This window comes from Diceros bicornis, chromosome 25, assembly GCF_020826845.1.
Source record: "Diceros bicornis minor isolate mBicDic1 chromosome 25, mDicBic1.mat.cur, whole genome shotgun sequence".
NCBI lineage: Eukaryota > Metazoa > Chordata > Mammalia > Perissodactyla > Rhinocerotidae > Diceros > Diceros bicornis.
The window spans coordinates 22034946-22054590 of NC_080764.1; the positions used below are offsets into that span (position 1 = coordinate 22034946).

Consider the following 19645-nt stretch of genomic DNA (forward strand, 5'->3'; position numbering starts at 1 on the left):
TGTGCTCAAAAGCTGAGTTATTTCCTGATTTTACACAAGCAGATTGACATATTTATTCTATGATCCTAGCCATCATGATGCAGTAACACTTGTACATTCATTTGAAAGACTGTAGGGAAATGGTCAATATTGGCACAAAGGTGTGCCTTTACTCCATCGTGAAATTGGGACTTGTATATGTCACAAGCAGAGGTGCAAACTAAAGAAATTGTTTCTTATGGTTAGAGATTTTGAAACTGAGAGTCTGCTGGGTCCCACCTCACTGCTTCACGAAGAGAACTTGCTCACTAGATGAAAATTCTCCAAGAACTACCCTAACTTTTTCATCTTGTGCAGCATGGGTGATCACACATGCACTCAAAATGACTCTATTTAAAGTGAAATACAGGCTGTGACATATGGGGTTTGTGAGACTGGCCTGCTAGCCCTAAGGATTCCTCTATCTGATGGGCAGTGGAATCTAATTTACCCTACCTGCAACTCTCAAGTTTCTCCAGGGAAGCAAAAACCATACGTAATGAAAGTAAATGAAAGCCAATGCCAACTGAGGGCCAACCCATCACCTCACCCAGACCAGAAAAGCAGGAGCCTAATGCCATGGACTGTAGTGTGCTTCTTCCTTTTGCCAGCCACCAGCTGAGTTCAGGGCTTCCTGACGTGTTCCTGGAACTCAGAGCAAATGGAATTGGGAGAACAGGTCACGCCACCACTGCCAGAAACGGGAGCAGTCACTGCAAGTAGAACAGAACCTATCACTTTGAAGAAAATAATAGGCATAAGGACTATTAGTAATGAAAACAATTCCACTGGTTTAGATGGGCCTACTGACGTTCTAGAGCGTTTCTACCCTCTGGACCAGAGTGAAGAACAGACACTGCAGAGGGCAGGAGTGGAAGTGGCTAATGTTGGCAGAAAGTAGAATCAGAATTTAGGAGCTGGGAAGTCCTATGACTTTCCATTTACTGAAGAGGAAACAGAGGCATAGAGAGATTCAGAGACTTACTTAGGATCATATAGCACAGTCATTACGGGAATCCAGATCTCTGGACTTCCAGTTCAAAGTGCTTTCTCTTGGCATATACCTTTTTTGTGTGTGTGTGAGGAAGATCAGCCCTGAGCTAACATCTGTTGCGAATCCTCCTCTCTTTGCTGAGGAAGATTGGCTCTGGGCTAACATCTGTGCCCATCTTCCTCTACTTTATATGGGACGCCACCACAGCATGGCTTGACAAGCGGCACGTTGGTCCGCGCCTGGGATCCGAACCTATGAACCCAGGGCCAGCAAAGCAGAGTGCATGCACTTAAATGCTAGGCCACTGGGCCAGCCCCCCCACCTTTTTTTTTTTTAATAAAACAAAGTAACATTTCAGAAAATTTGGAAATATTAACAAAAAAAAATCACCCATAATCATGACTGTCCAATAACTATTATCATTTTTCTTTATTTTCTTCCAACGTCTTTATTTTCATATGTTTAACATAACCATAATTATTAACCATACATGTCTGTGTTTTTTCAAAACAGAAGAAAAAGTGTTTTTCTTTTACTTAACAATTTAAGTAAGTTTTTTATGTTCATTCATATTTATTTATTTATTGAATGTCTACATGCACCAAGTACTGTTCTAAATAAAACAACATCTTTGTTGCATGGAACTAACATTCTAGTGAGGTAGACATAAAATACATAAGTAAAGAAATAAAGTACAATATTTCTCAACCAATGAGGATAATTTGTTCCTGAATACAGGCTCTTGTGGGGAGAAAATGTAGGTCATTTTCTCATAGGCTGAAAATTTAACTAACATTAATTTTGACAGAAAAAACATTTTTTTTCTCTTGAGCTCCCAAATTAACTCTCATTTATTTTATTATTATCTCATTTTATGCTAAAAACAATACCAATCCCATTAAAATAAACACAATTATCTCACAGGTAAATAATTATCATAGGACTTACGTCTGTGCTCACAAAGCATCCATATGATACCTAATGTTCATGTGATTAATGTTTAGTTCAAAAAAGAAAGATAAGCAATAAAGACCAAAGACATGGATGAAAACGATGCCTAAGATGAATACTTCCATGAGTACTTTAAAAAGAGAAACTTAAGGCAAACCACATCATTTCCAAGACTGCAAGGATGACACATGGGCGCTTATGCTGAGTGTGCCCAGTGGCTTCCTAGTCCAAGAAATCCAAATCCATCCTCCTAAATGTGAAGAATGGCTCATAAGCTGAAGTGGAGGTATTAAATAAAACTGATTAGGTCTACTTCTTGTAACACTCCCTCACGACACAGTTTTATGCAGAGCAGGAATGAATAGTGCAATGGCAGGTAGTGATAAGTGGTAGGGAAAAAACAAATATATACAGTAATATATATTGCATCTATATATCTATATATTATTATATCTATATGGTATATACATCTATCTATATATATATATTATATCTATACTCCAAATAAAGAGGATAGAGAATGATGAGGGGTGGAGATGGGGTGAGGAGAGTCACATTTGATACAGAAGAATTAGGGAAAGGAAGATCTGACTGGTCAGAGGTGACATTTCAGCACAGCTGTCAATGATGTGAGAGAGTAAGCCATGGAACTATCTAGGGAAAGAGCAATCCAGCAAGAGAACAGTAAGTGCAAAGGCCCTGTGGCAGAGCTTGCTGGATGTGCTGAAAGAATGGCAAGAAGGCTGGTGTGAGGCAGCCCAATGAGGGAGGGCAAAGTGGTAGGAGCTGATGCTGGCCAGGTAAGCCAGATGCTAGGTTAAGGAGGGCCTTGCTGGCTATGTTCAAGACCTGAGTGCTTTGGAAGCCAGTGGAAGATTTTGACCAAGGAATGACACAATCAGATTCATATGTGAAAAACAGACTGTGGGTCAGGGAGATAAAATCGGAGAATATGATGTGGTTCAACTGAGAGAAGGAGGTAGCTTGGGTCAGGGTCACAGTGGTGCAGACAGAGAGAAGTAGTTATATTTTGGTTGTATTTTGAATATAAAGCCAACAGGATCTTTCAGATGCATCAGAGAAAAAGAGGATTGGGTATATTAATAATAGCAACAGCTAGCAGTGACCTAATGCATACTCCGCACCAGGCCCTGTTCCTGTGCTTTGCATATATTAACAACAATAATACCGAAGGCCTTTCTAGTGCTGTCCCTATGCCAGATTCTGAATGCTTTAACATACATTCATTCACGTCATCCTTACAACAATCCCATAGGGTAGGCACTATTATCATCTTAATTTTCAGATAAGAAAACTGAGGTACAGAGAGGTTCCACGGTTTGTGTAAGGTTGACTCAGATAGGAAATGCTGGAGCTGAGACTTGATTCTGGCTGCAGAGTCAAGATTCATAACCTCAGTGCACACGGCCTCTTGTGATTACAAGGTTTTGACCTGAGCAAGTGGGTAGGTGGTGTTGCCATCAACTGAGATAGGATTATCTGGGGCAGAGCAGCAGGTTTGGGGCAATGGATATCAAACGATTGAGTTTTGGCCATGCAAAGTTTGAGACGCCTATTAGACCTCCAAGAGGAGATGTTGTGTGACTATTGGATGTAAAGAATCTGCAGAGAATGGGGACAAAAATGTAGAAAGTTTAGCAGAAAGGATTTTTTTAAGTAAAAGAAAAAAGTAAGAGAATGCACATTTGAGGATAAAGTGGAAAATGAGTTTGATTTGAATTAAGATCATTGCACCATATTGAGGAGAAATCAAACAATGCAAATTAGAAATATGACACTGCCTTTCAAAAGAACATTTCCTCACAGATGTTATAGCTGACTGTACAGTGCCCTCCTACCTTTCCAAGAGATGAGGAATAGAGAGAAGGAAGCAGAAAATAACTGGGAGTGAGAAAGAGAGAAATCACAATGGGAGACCTGTATTCAGGGTCAATTATTATTCAACTCAATTACTTTATTTACTTTAAAAAATAACCTTTAAAAACTATCCTTTTATGTGTTCTGTAACCTCTCTTTGGTGTTTCGTATTGGTCAACATTCTGATGAATAGAACAGATTCCACTCTAGACAATGTTTTTGTTTGCTTGTTTTTTAAATTGAGGTATAGTTGACGTACAATATTATGTTAGTTTCAGGTGTACAACATTGTGATTCAACATTTATGTACATTACGAAATGATCACCGTGATCAGCCTAGTAACCATCTGTCACCATACACTCTAGACAATTTGAATAAAAGGATTTATTACAGCATGTCAGATGCTTACAGGATTATTAAGATGGTTGCATAAAAATCTGTAGGATGTGGGGCCCGCCCAGTGGCATAGTGGTTAAGTGTCCCCATGCCCCTTTGGCAGCCTGGGGTTCACGAATTCAGATCTTGGGAGTGGACCTATGCACTGCTGATCAAGCCACACTGTGGTGGCGTTTCATATACAAAATAGGGGAAGATTGGCACGGATGTTAACTCAGGGATAATCTTCCTCAAGTGAAAAAAAAGAAGAAGCTTGGCAACAGGTGTTACCTCAGGACCGATCTTCCTCACCAAACCAGACCAAACAAAACAAAAACATCTGTAGGATGAGATTCCAGAATCTGTTCTCAAGTCTACACTGCAGAACCAGGCTGCCATAGGAGATGCTTCTCCTGCTGTGATCAGGAAGCTGCTGATCACATATATATATATAAAAGACTGCCTCAGTGTGAACTGCTAAATTAGCTACAGTTACTGGTTCTAGAACAGCGTCACTGTGCTCCAATCAGGAAACCTCATGTGCAAAATCAGGAAGCTACCACTATAGCTTCAGGGTTCCACATCATGTCACCCTTTCTACTATCAAGAAGACATTTCTGTTAAATCAGCAAGCCTTAGAGACTGAGTTTGGCTCCAGAACCAGGCTACACTGACGAAATATAATAATTTCCTGTAATCCACACAGATAAAATACATCCCCAATATCCCATTTATCTCAGTTCAAATTTCCAGTCTCATATGATTGCATCTGATGTGGAACCTCAATCGAGCTTGGATCACCAGCTGAAAATGAATTGGAGAAATCTTTGTTGTAGCTTTCTGCTCTCCACGGGAAAGGGAAGCCACGCCAGAAGAAAATTGGAATAGATATTCTGAGCCAAAACTCCGTAACTGTGTTAGACTTCACTCTCACTTCTCCACGTTCGTTTTTGAAAATTCAAACTTTTTTTTTTTTTTTGGTTATACAGATAACTACATATTTGGTCCATCTTTGATCATTGTCCCAAAGTCTAGAACATTCCTACTATAAATAAGTGCTTAAGACGTACATATTCAATAGAAAAAAAAAAAAGAATCTGAAATTCAAGGGAGAAGCCAGACCTGGAGAGAGCTACATGAAATGATCAGCATATGAACGGAATTTAAGGCTAAGGGACTGGGCGAGGTCACCTATGGTGAGAGCACTGAAGAGGACTAAACCCGGAGACACCCCGACACTAAGAGTCCAGGAACAGAAGGGAGCTCCAGCAAAGGAGACTGGGAAGGAGGAACTGGTGAGACAGGAGGAGAACCAGGAAAATGTGCTGTAAGCCAAAAGTTTCAAGGGGAGAGAGTCATCCACTCTGTGAAATGCTGCTGAGAAGGGAGTAAAGCTGAAGGATGGTATCATTCCTCATAATGCTGAGTTTAATTGTTGCCCACGATTCCTTCAACTGGAGGAGTTCTCTTACTATTTATTCTCACATTTTCAGTTCCCTCATACATAGCTCACTAAGTAGAGGAATAAAGTTCATTTGACTTCAATGTTAAGTTGTTAATTCAAATTCAAGTTAAATGCCTTTTGGGTATCAGGTATGGTACTAGGCACCAGAGATACAGGGGTAAGCAAATCACAGAATTCTTGCTCTTGAGAAGAGACCAGGCAAGGGGGGTCGGGGGGAGGGAAAGGAGGGGGCGAAGAGAAAGACGAGGAAGAGGAGGAACAAGAAGAGGAAGGAGGAGACATTAATGATATTGATATCCAGGGGTTGCCTAATGAACTTAGCCAGAACACCCCACAGAAAAGCCCAATAGTTGACAAGCCTCCACCCAACCATCCATCAAATATAAGGGGAGAGAATAAAGGCTTTTTCAGACATGCTGGGTCTCAATAGAATGACCTCCCGTGGACTCTTTCTCAGGCAGCTACTGGATGGTGTGTGCAGCCAAGACAAAGGAGTATACTAAAGAAGAAACATGAGATTCAGGTAATAAGAGATCAACAGGATAAAGCTGGGGGAAATCCCTGGCGTGTGATGAACTGAAATTCCAGGACAACCACTGTGTGGCAGTTCTAGACGGCAAACGGTCCACAGTGATTACCGGATGTGCTGAGATATACTCAGCGGATATCTACGCGCCAAGGGAAGAGTTCGGGAAAGAGATGAACAGGGAAGTATGCAGAGGGTCTTCTCTTTTTGAATATGTAGACATTCCCTTAGTCCCCCAGTTTTCAATATAGAAGCTTGGCCACAGTTGTGCCCAGTGTCCTCTGTCCAAAGTCTCTCTGGTTTAAGCTCTTCTTCTGTGAAACTTCATCTGCTGGGGTGGGGGAGGCACGGTTGCCCAGCGGCACAGGGTAGGCAAGGGGATGGGGTAAAATTTCCTCATATACAGATTTTCAACCAACTCTGTTTTCAGTCCCCCTCCCCAGCATCCTCCTCACTTCAAGAACTATTGCTACCTTCAATTCCTGATGCATTTTGGGGCTTCTGAGGCACAAATAAGCCTGTTTCTGGGCCTCCTGCACTGCTGGCTTGAATTCTAGCTTCCTTTGGTTTTCTAAGTAAGTTTCTACTTATTCATCTGCTTTCCAGCTTCCAAAATTTTATCCCTGTTCTTTTGTCTTTCACTCTCTTTATCTTCTATGGTTTACGCTGTTTCATTCTACTATAGTCATTTTAGTGAGGTTTGAGACAGAACCAAAGGTAAATATGTGTTCAATGTGCTATGCTGTTTAAAAAGCAGTTTTCTTTTAAATTGTAAAATATTTGCATACAGTTTAATGAATAATCATAAAGTGAACAACATTAACCAATACTTAAATCAAGAAATAAAACATTGCTAGCACCCTAACAGCCTTCCATGTGTCCGTTCCTGATGGCAACTAGCTACCTCTCCCCAAAGGTAACACTAGTCTACCTTTTATGATTACAGCTTCCTTCTTTTTCTTTATAGTTTTACCACCATTGTGAAACAACACAGTTTAGTTTAGTCTGTTTGGGAATTTTATATAAATGGTGTCACGCAGTGCATATTCTTTTGTGTTTGGCTTCTTTTACTCAACTCTGTAAAATTCAACTATATCATTGCACACATACATTTTGATTATATGAACTTGCCACAAACTATCCATGTGACTGTAGTTGTACTTTTGAGTTGTTTCCAGTTTGGAGTGAGTCATTGCTGTTGACATTCTCATACATACTCCTTGGCGCACATACACACAAGTTTCATTTGGCACATGACAGGAAGTGGGAATTCTAGGTCACAGTGCATGAATATCTTCATTTTTTATTACCAATCATTTTCCAAAGGGCTCATACCAACATTACACCCAAGTCCCCAGTGCTCGACATTGTCACCACTTGGTATTATTTGACTTTAATTTTTGCTAATTTGGTGGCTGTGCAACATGTTTAGTGGGAAATATTTTGCTTAGTTTTCCATGTACCTACCATCACTTTATCGCCACACTTTTTGAAAGAATTTCTGAAACGCCTCTCTTATAAAGGTCAAATATGTAAGGCAATCTGTATGTTGCATTGTTTTTTCTTGGAATTGTTCCACATGGAGCCTTCTGACTTCCTGCTCCAATCTGGACTAGCTTCTTACTGGTTCATCTGGATCTCCTGTTTCCTGACTCCCGTGTCATCCTTTATCTGCATTTTCTCCCTCTTTTCTTGGAGCACATTCTCCAGAAGCTTCATAAGAAATGATGTATAGGGAATAATATTTTTGAGACCTTGCATATTTGAAAACATCTTTATTCTTCTCTCACATTTGGTTTGCTAGTTTGTTTGGGTATAGAATTTTAGGTTGGAAATAATTTACCTAAAGAACTTTGAAGGTATTATTTTATCTTGCTCTAGCTTTTAGAGTTGCTGTTGAGGAGTCTGATGTCATTCTGATTTCTGATCTTTGTTTATGACTTTTTATTTTCTCTCTGGAAGCATTTAGGATTATCTCTCTATCTATGTGGTTCCGACATTTCACAATGTTGTGTCTTAATGTCTCTTTAAATTCGCTGTCTACATACTTGGTGAGCACTTTCAATCTGAAGAATCATATTCTTAAGATCTTTGGAAATTTTCTTGAATTTTCCTTTGATAAATTCCCTCTCTCCCTTCCCTCTCTAGAATTCCTATATTCATGTTTAGACTTCCAGGATTGAATCTCTAATTTTCTTTTCTTTTAGCTCCTATTTTTCATCTCTGTGTGTTTTTGTTCTGCTTTATAGAAGGTTTCCTCAACTTTATCTTCTAACTCTTCCACAGATTCTTAATTTTTGCTCCTATATTTTTTAATTTCCAAGAGCTTCTTCTTATTCCCTAAATGTGACATTTTGACAGCAAACTCTTCACATTTCACAAATGCAGAATTTTCCTTATTTCCTCAGAGAATGATAACTCTAGTTTTTAATGTTTTCCTTTGCTTCCTGCATTGACTCCATTTTCTTAATGTTTCGTTTCCAATTTCTTTTGGTCTTTGTCTTTTATGTGAAATGTTTTTCCCAAATGGATAATGATCCCTGACTGTCCATTCATATTAAGGAGAGAGGCACCACAAACTAATTGATAACTGTGTGTGGAGGCTGGGCTTGTTGATGGGAGGGCCTCAATTTAGGATGGTCAAGTGGGAATCCTGTCCTTTTATAGAATCCCTAAATGCCAGTATTCTGTTGGGCTGGTTGATTTCTCCAGAAAGGAATCCTCTCTAGTCCTGCCTGAGAATATAAAAACGTGGTAGTCAGCACGCTGGGAGGCTAGTAGATAGGGAGGTGTCTCACTATTCATTAGACAAACATTCTCTAATCCCTATTTTCTAGGAAAATACCTCACTCCAGCCCATAGCTATGATTTGTATCCTCAAGCTAGACATTTTTAGTTTAACCTCTCCATAAATGGTATCTTTAGTCTCCTGCCAAGAAGAAGGGGCGCAAGGCAGTTACCTGACTTCCAGTTATTAATTTCTCCTTATGTAAGTCATCTGATTTTTCATTCTACCTCATACCCCCACCTATAGAGATATGGCACCTCTGATTTCTGACTCTTCCTTAGGGGTATTGTAGTACAAATTATATTGTTCTGGTTGGCCTCCTTCCCTTAAGATACACAACAAGTGAAGAAAGCCAAAACCTAAGTTACTTTCTACTTCTTTTTCTGTATTCAATCTTCCAAAATTGTACTAAATCTTTTATTGGCAGTCATCTCGTCTCACCTTCTCTTTGTCCTTATGGGCTAACACCTTTTTTTTATTCCTTTGATGCTAGTTTAGTGGTGTTTCAGGATGTAGTGGAGTATGTGTAATCAACATATTTTACCAGACATTTTTCCTTCTTTGTGTATAACTTTCTGCATCCAAAAGAGAATTTGAGATTACTTACAATAAAAGATACATAGGTAGAAAAGGTTGAAATTTGGGGAAAACAACAAAAAACAAGTAGCCAAAGAAAGGAAATATCTGTGCCAGAAAATCAGACTAAGGATGTGGGCTGTGATAGCACAGAAGTTGGCCTTCTAACCTGCCATGGCAGTTCTGCTAAAAAGAGAAACATGAGGAGTTTCATAACCCTCATCATCTAACGGGAAGCATACCAGGGCATCAGATAAAACTTCTCCTGCTAAATTTAAGTTGGTTGATCCCATTGCTTAATAAAAATGCCTAGTACTCCAACTCGGAATTGCTTACATTGAGTTGGTTAGAGTGAGACCCAGATAAGAAAGAAACAAAATAAAAGAAGACATGAGTATGGGGGTGGAGATGATGAGTACTGACTCATTTATGCCTCTCCCAACTCAAGCCATGGGATGACGCTGGCTGTCGCACTGCTTTAAATTCTCAACTTAACTCAGTGTTCCTAGGTGGAAGGACATTGACAAAGTACTCTGCAGGGAATTCTCATACTCTTACCTCCCTTTGCCGTTTCAGAAGGATATTCTCAGAGCCCCCGAGCAACTGTGATTGTGATTTCAAGGTAAAGAATAAGCAGACAGTAGGGAATTATATTGGTAGTACATTTTTCTTTAATTTTCCTCTCAAAAATAAGAGATAAGAGGCTTCCCCCTACCCCTCCTTCCTCGCCTGCCTGGCCCCCCCATAGGAAATCGTATGAGTTAGTCTATATTCAGGATCCAATAAGATCGCTCTCAGGTTTCCAAATTTCACTTTTAGAAATTTTTGGGAAATTCTCGATGCCAGCAGGCACTTTAAAGTAGGATCAATACAACAACAGGTTTAGGCAACAAATAGTGTTGGGTTCTGGGGGTTTACAAAGGTGAGCCAGCACAGTCCCTTTTCCTAAGAAGCTTATCTTACTCTCGTAGGAGATAATAAAATGACACAGACATTTAACAGAGGAGACACCTTGCAGAGTATCTAGCCAGCTCACTACTCTTCTGTGGGGGAAACTAGTCCCCCTTCCCCACCCACAGGGTGAATCTGTGCAGCCACAATGGGAACCCTGCCCTTCTGGCCACTGCTGATTGGATTAGAGGTCCAGGGACATGTGATCCAAGCTGCACCAATCAGATTTCCTCTCCAAGGGATTTAGAATTAGAATTCAAAGGTGCTGATCAGTCTCTGCTGTCCACTGAATTAAGGGCCTGTAAGCACTGGCTTGGATGTTTCTAACCATGTGCCTGTGGCAACGCAGAGAAAACCCATCTGGAGAGAGAGGGAAAAACGAAGCAGTCATGTAGAGTGGCTTTCTGGTTCCTGCTTTTGGACTCGTGGAATCATTGAAATACTCCCACATTAAGAGCCTTGATTAAAACAACTACAGTGCTGTACTGCTATGAAGACCAAAAGATGAGTATAAACATGCTAAGAGGGCTCCATGCAAAGCAGGAGAGAGAGTACATCTGGTTGTGGGGCAGGTAGGATCAGGAGTAGTGAAATAGTTCATGAACAATTTTGATAATTGAGTCCACCTTCAATGATGAGTAAGATTGTAACAGGAGGAGATGGGGTGAGAGCATTAATAAATGAAAGGAATCACATGGGGGAGAGAAAAATTGGGGGGAATGTTCCAAGATGAATGGGGATGGTTGTCTTCTCATGAAAATTTAAGGGCTCTTTGAGTACCTCCTATCCTTGCACGAGATATGACATATGGCAGCACATTCTAGGTCCTTTTTCCACTTGAACATAATTATTAGCAAGTGTCAGTCCATTCCCATTGGCCTCCCTCTGGCTACTTTGCCTAAAAAAAACATTAGAGGCCATTCAGAACAACTCCTATATTTCTACAGAAGAAACCTATGGAGATGTGAAGTAACTAATAATGCAATGCTATAATTTTCAATATAAATTTTATTCTTGTTTCTTTGTGTCAAGATAAGTGGTAGACATTTCCCAGCAGTGTGAGGTGAGTAATAGGAAATTCAAACATAATTTCATGCCAGGGAAACCTGTTTGGCTCTGTTGGCCCTCTTCTCAATATCTATACCTATGACCTTCAGATGCAGCAGGTCATGAATTTTCAGGGCCACCAATTACTTTTCTGGGAGAAAAGATATTTTGCCAAATTTTAAAAACACACCAAAAATGGGACTGAAAAAAAAGTGTATAAATACCTATTGTGGTTTAAATTGCCATTTTTCATAAAATATTAAATGTGAGTATACTTCCAAGACTTGAATGAACTATGCAGTTATAAGACATTACATAAATAGGCATATAATATACTTTTATATGTTTTTAAGTACATTGATTAGTGAGAGGAATAAAACTGAACTCAGTGGGAAAGTTCTGGTGAGGAAAAAAAAGTGAGAATTTGTACATTATAGCTAATATCATTTATCTTATTTAGGGAAGGATCTAGTTTTTATACTAAAATAACTTTTAGGCAACAAGCCAATAAAATTTTAAATTTGAAGACAGCTCATGTAACTCCCTTAACTGTTGACTTGTTAACAACTTTAAATATTATTTATTCCCAAACCAATCTTTATCATGGCTTTGTATTTAGAACGTCTGTGAGCTTGAAATCCCATCCTTCCTTCACCAAGTGTCTGACACAGATATAATCCCCTTACAACAGATCATTGCAACCTTATCATGAAGAGATTTTCATATTCCAGCCATGACTCTTAAGATAACATAGTCTATATAACAAAACAATTGGGATAGTGCCTTGTACATAATCTTAAAGAGCTTTGATTTTACTCCACCCTATATGCTAAGTGTGTTCCTAAAATCTATGCAAATTGATTTTTAAAAAAGCAGATAACATTTCAAAATGTGCTTGAGAAATGCTTTCTTCAAGGGATATAAGCAACCAAGTAAAGGGTAGTTTGCTGTGACCGGGCACCACACCTTCTGCTCTGTGCCCCTCCATTCTGAGTCAGCCTCTGACTGCCACTTCAGTTGTGCTCCTGTCTTTCCAATGTGGCCCTAGAGCTAGGGGTCTTCTGAGTAGTTCCTTGAGGAGAGAATAGTTGTTTGTCAAAACAACAGGAAAAACTGGAGACTATTAACTTTATTTTTTTGTGTGAGGAAGATCAGCCCTGAGCTAACATCCATGTTAATCCCCCTCTTTTTGCTGAGGAAGACTGGCTCTGAGCCAACATCCATTGCCAATCCTCCTCCTCTTTTTCCCCAAAGCCCCAGTAGATAGCTGTATGTCATAGTTGCACATCCTTCCAGTTGCTGTTCGTGGGACGCCGCCTCAGCATGGCCAGAGAAGCGGTGTGTCGGTGCGCGCCCGGATCCGAACCCGGGCCGCCAGCAGCGGAGCGTGTGCATTCAGCCGCTAAGCCATGGGGCCGGCCCGAGACTATTAACTTTAAGTAGAGAAGGGGAAAGTAGGAACTAGTCATTGTCATAACTGATTTGTGTTTTAAATTTGAGAACTTCTAACTTTGGTAGCTAAGGATGACCCTTGGGGAAACAGTAAAATTCTTGGGAAACTTTGAGAAAGAGTCTGTTTGGTGAAGATTGTGGTTAAGCTGGATGTGGCAGAGACTGCTGGTCATCCCCTAGTATCTATTCTCCTCTTCTTTCTTAGAAATAGGACTCTCAGTTTTTAGTTTGGCACATGGTCTCTTGGCACAAAGACTTTGTTTCCCAGTCTCCCTTGCAACTGATTGTGGCCATGTGACTAAAGTTCTATCCAATGGGATGTAAGTAGAGCTGTCACCTAAAATTGATGGGAAATGTCCTTAAAGGGTATGGACCTTCCCTATTCAGCCCTCTCCTTCTTGTTGAGATTGAAACCAAATCTGAGGGTGGTAGAAATGTAAGAGAGGAGTTTGGATTCCAAACAAATTCATGTAGCCTCATCCCTCTCCCCACCCCAATCCTGGGCTAGTTATCTCTGGACATCTCTAAATGTGAAAGAGAAATAAACATTTTGCTTGCTTAAGCCATTGTTATTTTGGTTTCTGTCACTCTTAGCCAAATTCAATATTAACTGATAAAATGGGTAAGGAAAACATAATGACAAAATAAAGAAAACTGCTTTAAGTCTAAATGGAGCTTTAAAATAAGTAGTTCTTGATATGATTTCTTTCATTTTTTCCTCCAAAATATCTATGAAAACCTAGAAAAAGATGAAATTTGCAACATTAGAAACCAGGACTGAGTCAATTTATTTGAGAGATTTTCTAATAGTTCCTTCCTTTGACTATTCATATATTCAACAAGTATTTTATTATTATTATTATTTTATCGAGGTCACATTAGTTTATAACGTTGTGTAAATTTCAGGCATACATCATGATATTTTGGCTTCTGTATATACTGTATCATGTTCTCCATCAAAAGTCTAGTTTCCATCTGTCACTATACATATGTACCCCCTTACCCCTTTTGCCCTCCTCCCACCCTCTTTCCCTCTGGTAACCACCAATCTATTCTCTGTATCTATGTGTTTGTTTGTTTTTCTTCCACATATGAGTGAAATCACATTATTTGTCTTTCTCTGACTTATTTTTCTTAGCATAATACCCTCAGGGTCCATCCATGTTGTTGCAAATGGCACAATTTCATCTTTTTTATGGCTGAGTAGTATTCCATTGCATATATATACCACATCTTCTTTATCTAGTCATCTGTTGATGGTCACTTAGGTTGCTTCCAAGTCTTGGCTATTGTGAATAATGCTTCAGTGAACATAGGGGTGCATATATCCTTTCTAATTAGTGTTTTCATGTTCTTTGGATAAATACCCAGAAGTGGTATAGCTGGATCATATAGTATTTCTAGTTTTAATTTTTTGAGAAATTTCCATACTGTTTTCCATAGTGACTGCACCAATTTGTATTCCCACCAGCAGTGTATGAGAGTTCCCTTTTCTCCACATCCTCCCCAATGGTTGTTATTTCTTGTCTTTTTAATAATAGCCATTCTGACAGGTGCAAGGTGATATCTCATTGTAGTTTTGATTTGCATTTCCCTAATAATTAGTTATGCTGAACATCTTTTTATGTGCCTGTTGGCTATCTGTATATCTTCTTTGGAAAAATGTCTGTTCATATCCTCTGCCCATTTTTTGATTGAGTTGTTTGTTTGTTTTTTTGTTGTTGAGTTGTATGAGTTCTTTATATATTTTGGAGATTAACCCCTTGTCGGATATATGACTTGCAAATATTTTCTCCCAGTTGGTGGGTTGTCTTTTTGTTTTGTTCATGGTTTCCTTTGCTGTGAAGAAGATTTTTAGTTTTATATAATCCCATTTGTTAATTTTTTCTTCTGTTTCCCTTGCCTGAGGAGACATGGTATTCAAAAAGATACTGTTAAGATTGATGTTGAAGAGCAAACTGCCTATGTTTTCTTCTAGGATTTTACAGTCTTAGGTCTTACATTCAAGTCTTTAATCCATTTTGAGTTAATTTCTGTGTATTATATAAGACAATGATCTACTTTCATTCTTTCACATGTGGCTGTCCAGTTTTCCCAGCACCATTTATTGAGGAGAGTTTCCTTTCTCCGTTGTATGTTCTTGGTTCCTTTGTCGAAAATTAGCTGTCGAGAGATGTGTGCTTTTATTTCTAGGCTCTCAATTCTGTTCCACTGATCTCTGTGTCTGTTTTTCTGCCAGTACCATGCTGTTTTGATTACCAAATCTTTGTAGTATATTTTGAATTCCGGGAGTGTGATACCTTCAGCTTTGTTCTTTTTTTCTCAGAATTGTTTTGGCTCAACAAGTATTTGTTAAAATACCTACCATGTATCAGGCTGTTCTAGACCAGGGAGTATAGATGTGAACAAAACAGATAAAGTCCCTGCCTTCATGGAGCTTCTCTTCCAGTGGGAGGAGACAGACCTCAAACAAGATAAACAAGGAACTATGTCAGATTGTATAAGTATGTGAAGAAAAACAAAGCAAGGTAAGAGAGTAGAAAGAGAGATACACATTACAGATGAAGTGGTCAGGGAAGTTTTCTTGGAGGAGGTGACATTTGAGCAGTCACCTGAATGAAGTGAGGGTGGGAGTCATGGTGATATCTGGAGGAAGAGCATTCAAGGCAGAGGACACAACACATGCAAAGGGCCTGAGACAGAAACAGACTTGGCATGTTCCAGGAACAGTAAGAAGATAGTGTGGCTGGAGTAGAGTAAGTGGGGAAAAGAAGTGGTAGGAAAAGATGTCTGAGAGTTGGTCAAGGGCCACTAGTGTAAGATGAATTGCTAGGAGGTTACTTTTAACTAAACTAAAAAACACACTTCGTGGTCCATTCTGATAAGGAAATGCCTCCCTAAAAATAGATGAGAAGACCTCTTGTCCCTCTACTACGCTGGGTTAACAATTATAACAGCTACCCCCATCAGAGAATTGGGCAGCCAGCCCTCTGTTGTCTGGGTGTTTTCCACCAAAATGCCTCTTTCTCTATACAATCAGAGGCTGTCACCTCCAGGGAACCTATCATCTTGCTTAATCCTCTGGCAGGACGCTAATGGGGGTAGAGTACACTGGCAGTGCACAGTGAATTGTGGGAGGGGTTGTCCTTACAAATAAAGCACTACAGTTCGGTTGGAGATGGAAGAACCCCAGATGCAGTGGATGCTGTAACTTACAGCTTTTATGATGCTGTTTCATGGTGAGAGTTTGAGCACCAGGCAGCGAGAACAGGAGAAAATACTGTCTCTGTCCGAGAGAATCATAATAAGTACAAATACGGTAAATTGTACAGAGTTGGGACATAATGCCAAACCACGTGTTTGTTTAAAAAATCCAATTACTTGGATTTAGCTTCTATTTCCTTCTTTATTTCCTTTTGAAAATGTTACACAAATAATGCCGGTTTACAAAAAATAAACTCTGATATAGCTTTCTTCACATATTGGGCTGGGCTAAATGCATTCTGTGGATTGTTTACCAAGGATCAATTGGTAAATAAGAAAGATGTATGAAAATGAACAACGATGGCCTGAAATAGACCTCTGTCTGGGCACATTTGACTGTAGGGTCTATTTTATTTTATTTTTTGCTCAGGAAGATTAGCCCTGAGCTAACATCTGTTGCCAATCCTCCTCTTTTTGCTGAGGAAGATTGGCCCTGGGCTAACATCCCTGCCCATCTTCCTCCACTTTATATGTGGGACACTGCCACACAATGGCTTGACAAGCGGTGCGTAGGTCCATGCCCTGGATCTGAACCCGGGACTCTCGGGCCGCTGAAGCAGAGCACTGTGAACTTAATCACTATGCCACCAGGCCAGCCCCTGGAGGGTCTATTTTAGAAGCAAAATGTGAGAATCACATTGTTTTACAAGCATGACTCGTGGTGTTAGTAATATTTCAAGGCAAGCCACTTAAAATGCTCAGCCCCTGAGTACTGATACTGGAAATGAGTTTTCAAGTGTCTTCATTGAAGTGGACATATTTGTGCTTACGTTTCACATATATCTACACTTGGACTCTACAAAGTATAGCATTGTAAGCAAGAGAACAAATCCTGATATCAGATCTGGATTAAAAATGTTAATCTCTACTGTTTCTTTGACAAGTGTTTTAACCTTTCTATATCAATTTCCTCATTTGAAAAATGGAGATGATTCCTATTTCAAGGTTAATAGAATTACACTAGTTAATGTATAAGTTGCCAAGCATGTTGTGTGTCACATGGTAAGGCTCATTATATAGTAGGTATTATTAATATTATAGCAACTATCATTTCTAGGAGAGACTGTTGGGGATCAAAAATGTTTGTGGCATGAAAACTCAGGCAACCACGAGCACAGACTTCTTCCTCTCCTTTATAGTTGCTTACCTGCTTAAGACATTGGACCTCAGCTCTCTGCTCACTGGGACCCGAATCGGCCATTAATTTACTAAACAAGGCAATCTAAAAACTCCAGGTGTATCTTCTCGTATGGACCCGGACTGTTGAACTGGAAAACTAAGAGTAAAGGTGTGACAATTGCCCTTCGACCCACACTCCCCCATCGGTCGCCTGCTCATTTAAATGGTGCGTCCCCTGAGGTGCCACACGATAAAATTTGCGCTGAGCGCTCCCTGTGGATTCGCCGGCCGCGGCTGGAGGCTTCAGTTCTCACCTGCCCAGGTGTCCGCGGCGCTCGGTGATCCCGGCCACTCTGAGCCTGGCATCAGGTGAGCGCTTAGCGTGGGGGTGGTCCCCGAAATCCCAGTTCGAGGGGCTCAGCTGGCTGCGGTGGGCCCGGAGGCTACTTACCAGCGCGTTCCCACCTCCGCATCTTCGCGGGGTGCTCGGGGGCCGGGCGGGGACAGACACCTGGAGGACGCCTCCAATTCCCGCGGGGCGCCACGCCCTCCGCGCTCCCGGCGGCGCCGGGAAATAAGGAGTGAGCGCCCGACCGCCCAGGTAGAAAGGTCCAGCTCGGGCTGCTCACCGCGGGGCTGCCACTTCTGCTCGGTGCCTGGGCCACAGCGCGGCCATGGACGCGCCACCCCGGGGCATCGGCACCTTCGTGGTGTGGGACTACGTGGTGTTCGCCGGGATGTTGGTCATCTCGGCCGCCATCGGCATCTACTACGCCTTCGCGGGGGGCGGCCAGCAGACCTCCAAGGAGTTCCTGATGGGCGGCCGCAGAATGACCGCCGTGCCGGTGGCGCTGTCTCTCACCGCCAGCTTCATGTCGGCGGTCACCATCCTGGGCGCCCCCTCCGAGGTCTACCGTTTTGGGGCCGTGTACAGCATGTTTGCCATCGCCTACTTCTTTGTGGTGCTCTTCAGCGCAGAGATCTTCCTTCCGGTGTTCTACAAACTGGGAATTACCAGCACCTATGAGGTAAAGGGTGAAGGTGGGCTGGGGAGGGGCGGGGGGGGGGAGCCACTTTTAAGGCTCCTGGAGGGATTTTTCCCTCCGACAGACTCATCACCGGGTAGAAATATCTCCCTGTCCAGGTCCGTCACCTCTCCCGCCCTGCCCTTTTGGCGAGAGGTGACCGATGAAGGCGACAGAATCCTGGGACTTACTCTCATGAGCTCAGAGAAAAAGAGGCTTCCAAAGTAAGCGGAATGATTTGGACTAGTGCTCGCTATGGCCCTTTCTGCTTTAACATCTATGATTCCGAGTCAAGGGGAAAGATTTTAACACTTTTTATCTTGGGGGTAGGGAAATCGTTCAAGTCTCAGCTCCTCCTCCTTGAAATGAATCCCTTTGTTTTAGGTCTTTTCTTCACTTTTCCAGGATAGCTGGGGAAGAATTTTCACTCTCCCCTCCTCCCCCCTTCACACACCCCTGCCTTAGAGAGGCAGACGCCCAAATGGTTAAGATGCTGTAATTCTTGTCCCAGTACCTGCTTTGAGGCCAGATTCTACCACTTACTAGCTAGGTAACCTTGGGTGACTTCCTTAACCTTTTGTGTCTATTTCTTCATTTCAAAATGAAAATTATAATACCACCTCCCTCATCCAGTTGTTGGAAGGATGGTGGTGGTGTTAGAGGTAGTTGTCTTGGGATTACTGGGAAAATTTGGTTGCAAGGTTCTTAAATAGCTCTGCCTTCTCTGTCTGTGGAAAGATGATTAAGGAAAACCATCTTTCCTATTGCACAGGTCTGCTGGGTATAGGTTTTCTCAAGTTGTCTGCAGGAAAGGGCTTTGCAAAGATAGTGAATGTTTGCTTTAGTTTAAGGAGCTTGAATGGGAGTGTAGGGGGAGGATAAAAGCTCAGGCAAGCAGTGGGGCCCAGTTTCACGCCCTCTGTGGTCTCCTTCACCCATGCTCTATGGACCAACCTGCAGAAGTTTCCCCTCTAATAGGCCAATACCCAGAGGACTCTGAGCCTCATTCTCAGCAGCCACCTCTGTCTTTGAGTTTATGTAGTGTTTGCTCAAACTCAGAGCCACTGGAAGGTTGTTTCCAAGTGAGGCTGGTTCAACAGGTGCTGGGGATGGGGCCCCAATGGCACAATAAGTGTAGGTGACAAACTGCATGGGCTTTAGTGACATCATTTAGGGCGAGGCACCCCTGGGGCAGCATTGACTTCCACTCACTCT

At 41.3% G+C, this 19645-nt stretch overlaps 1 protein-coding gene across 1 annotated transcript in view; it reads left to right on the top strand.

The window, feature by feature from the left end:
- Positions 1-18061: 18061 nt before the first annotated feature.
- Positions 18062-19645, top strand: part of SLC5A8 (solute carrier family 5 member 8) — a 56757-nt gene continuing 55173 nt past the window's right edge. Inside the window, exon 1 of the mRNA XM_058568574.1 lies at positions 18062-18433. Within this exon, the coding sequence (XP_058424557.1) occupies positions 18080-18433 (354 nt within the window). The 5' untranslated portion in view covers positions 18062-18079. The remainder of the gene's footprint in view (positions 18434-19645) is intronic.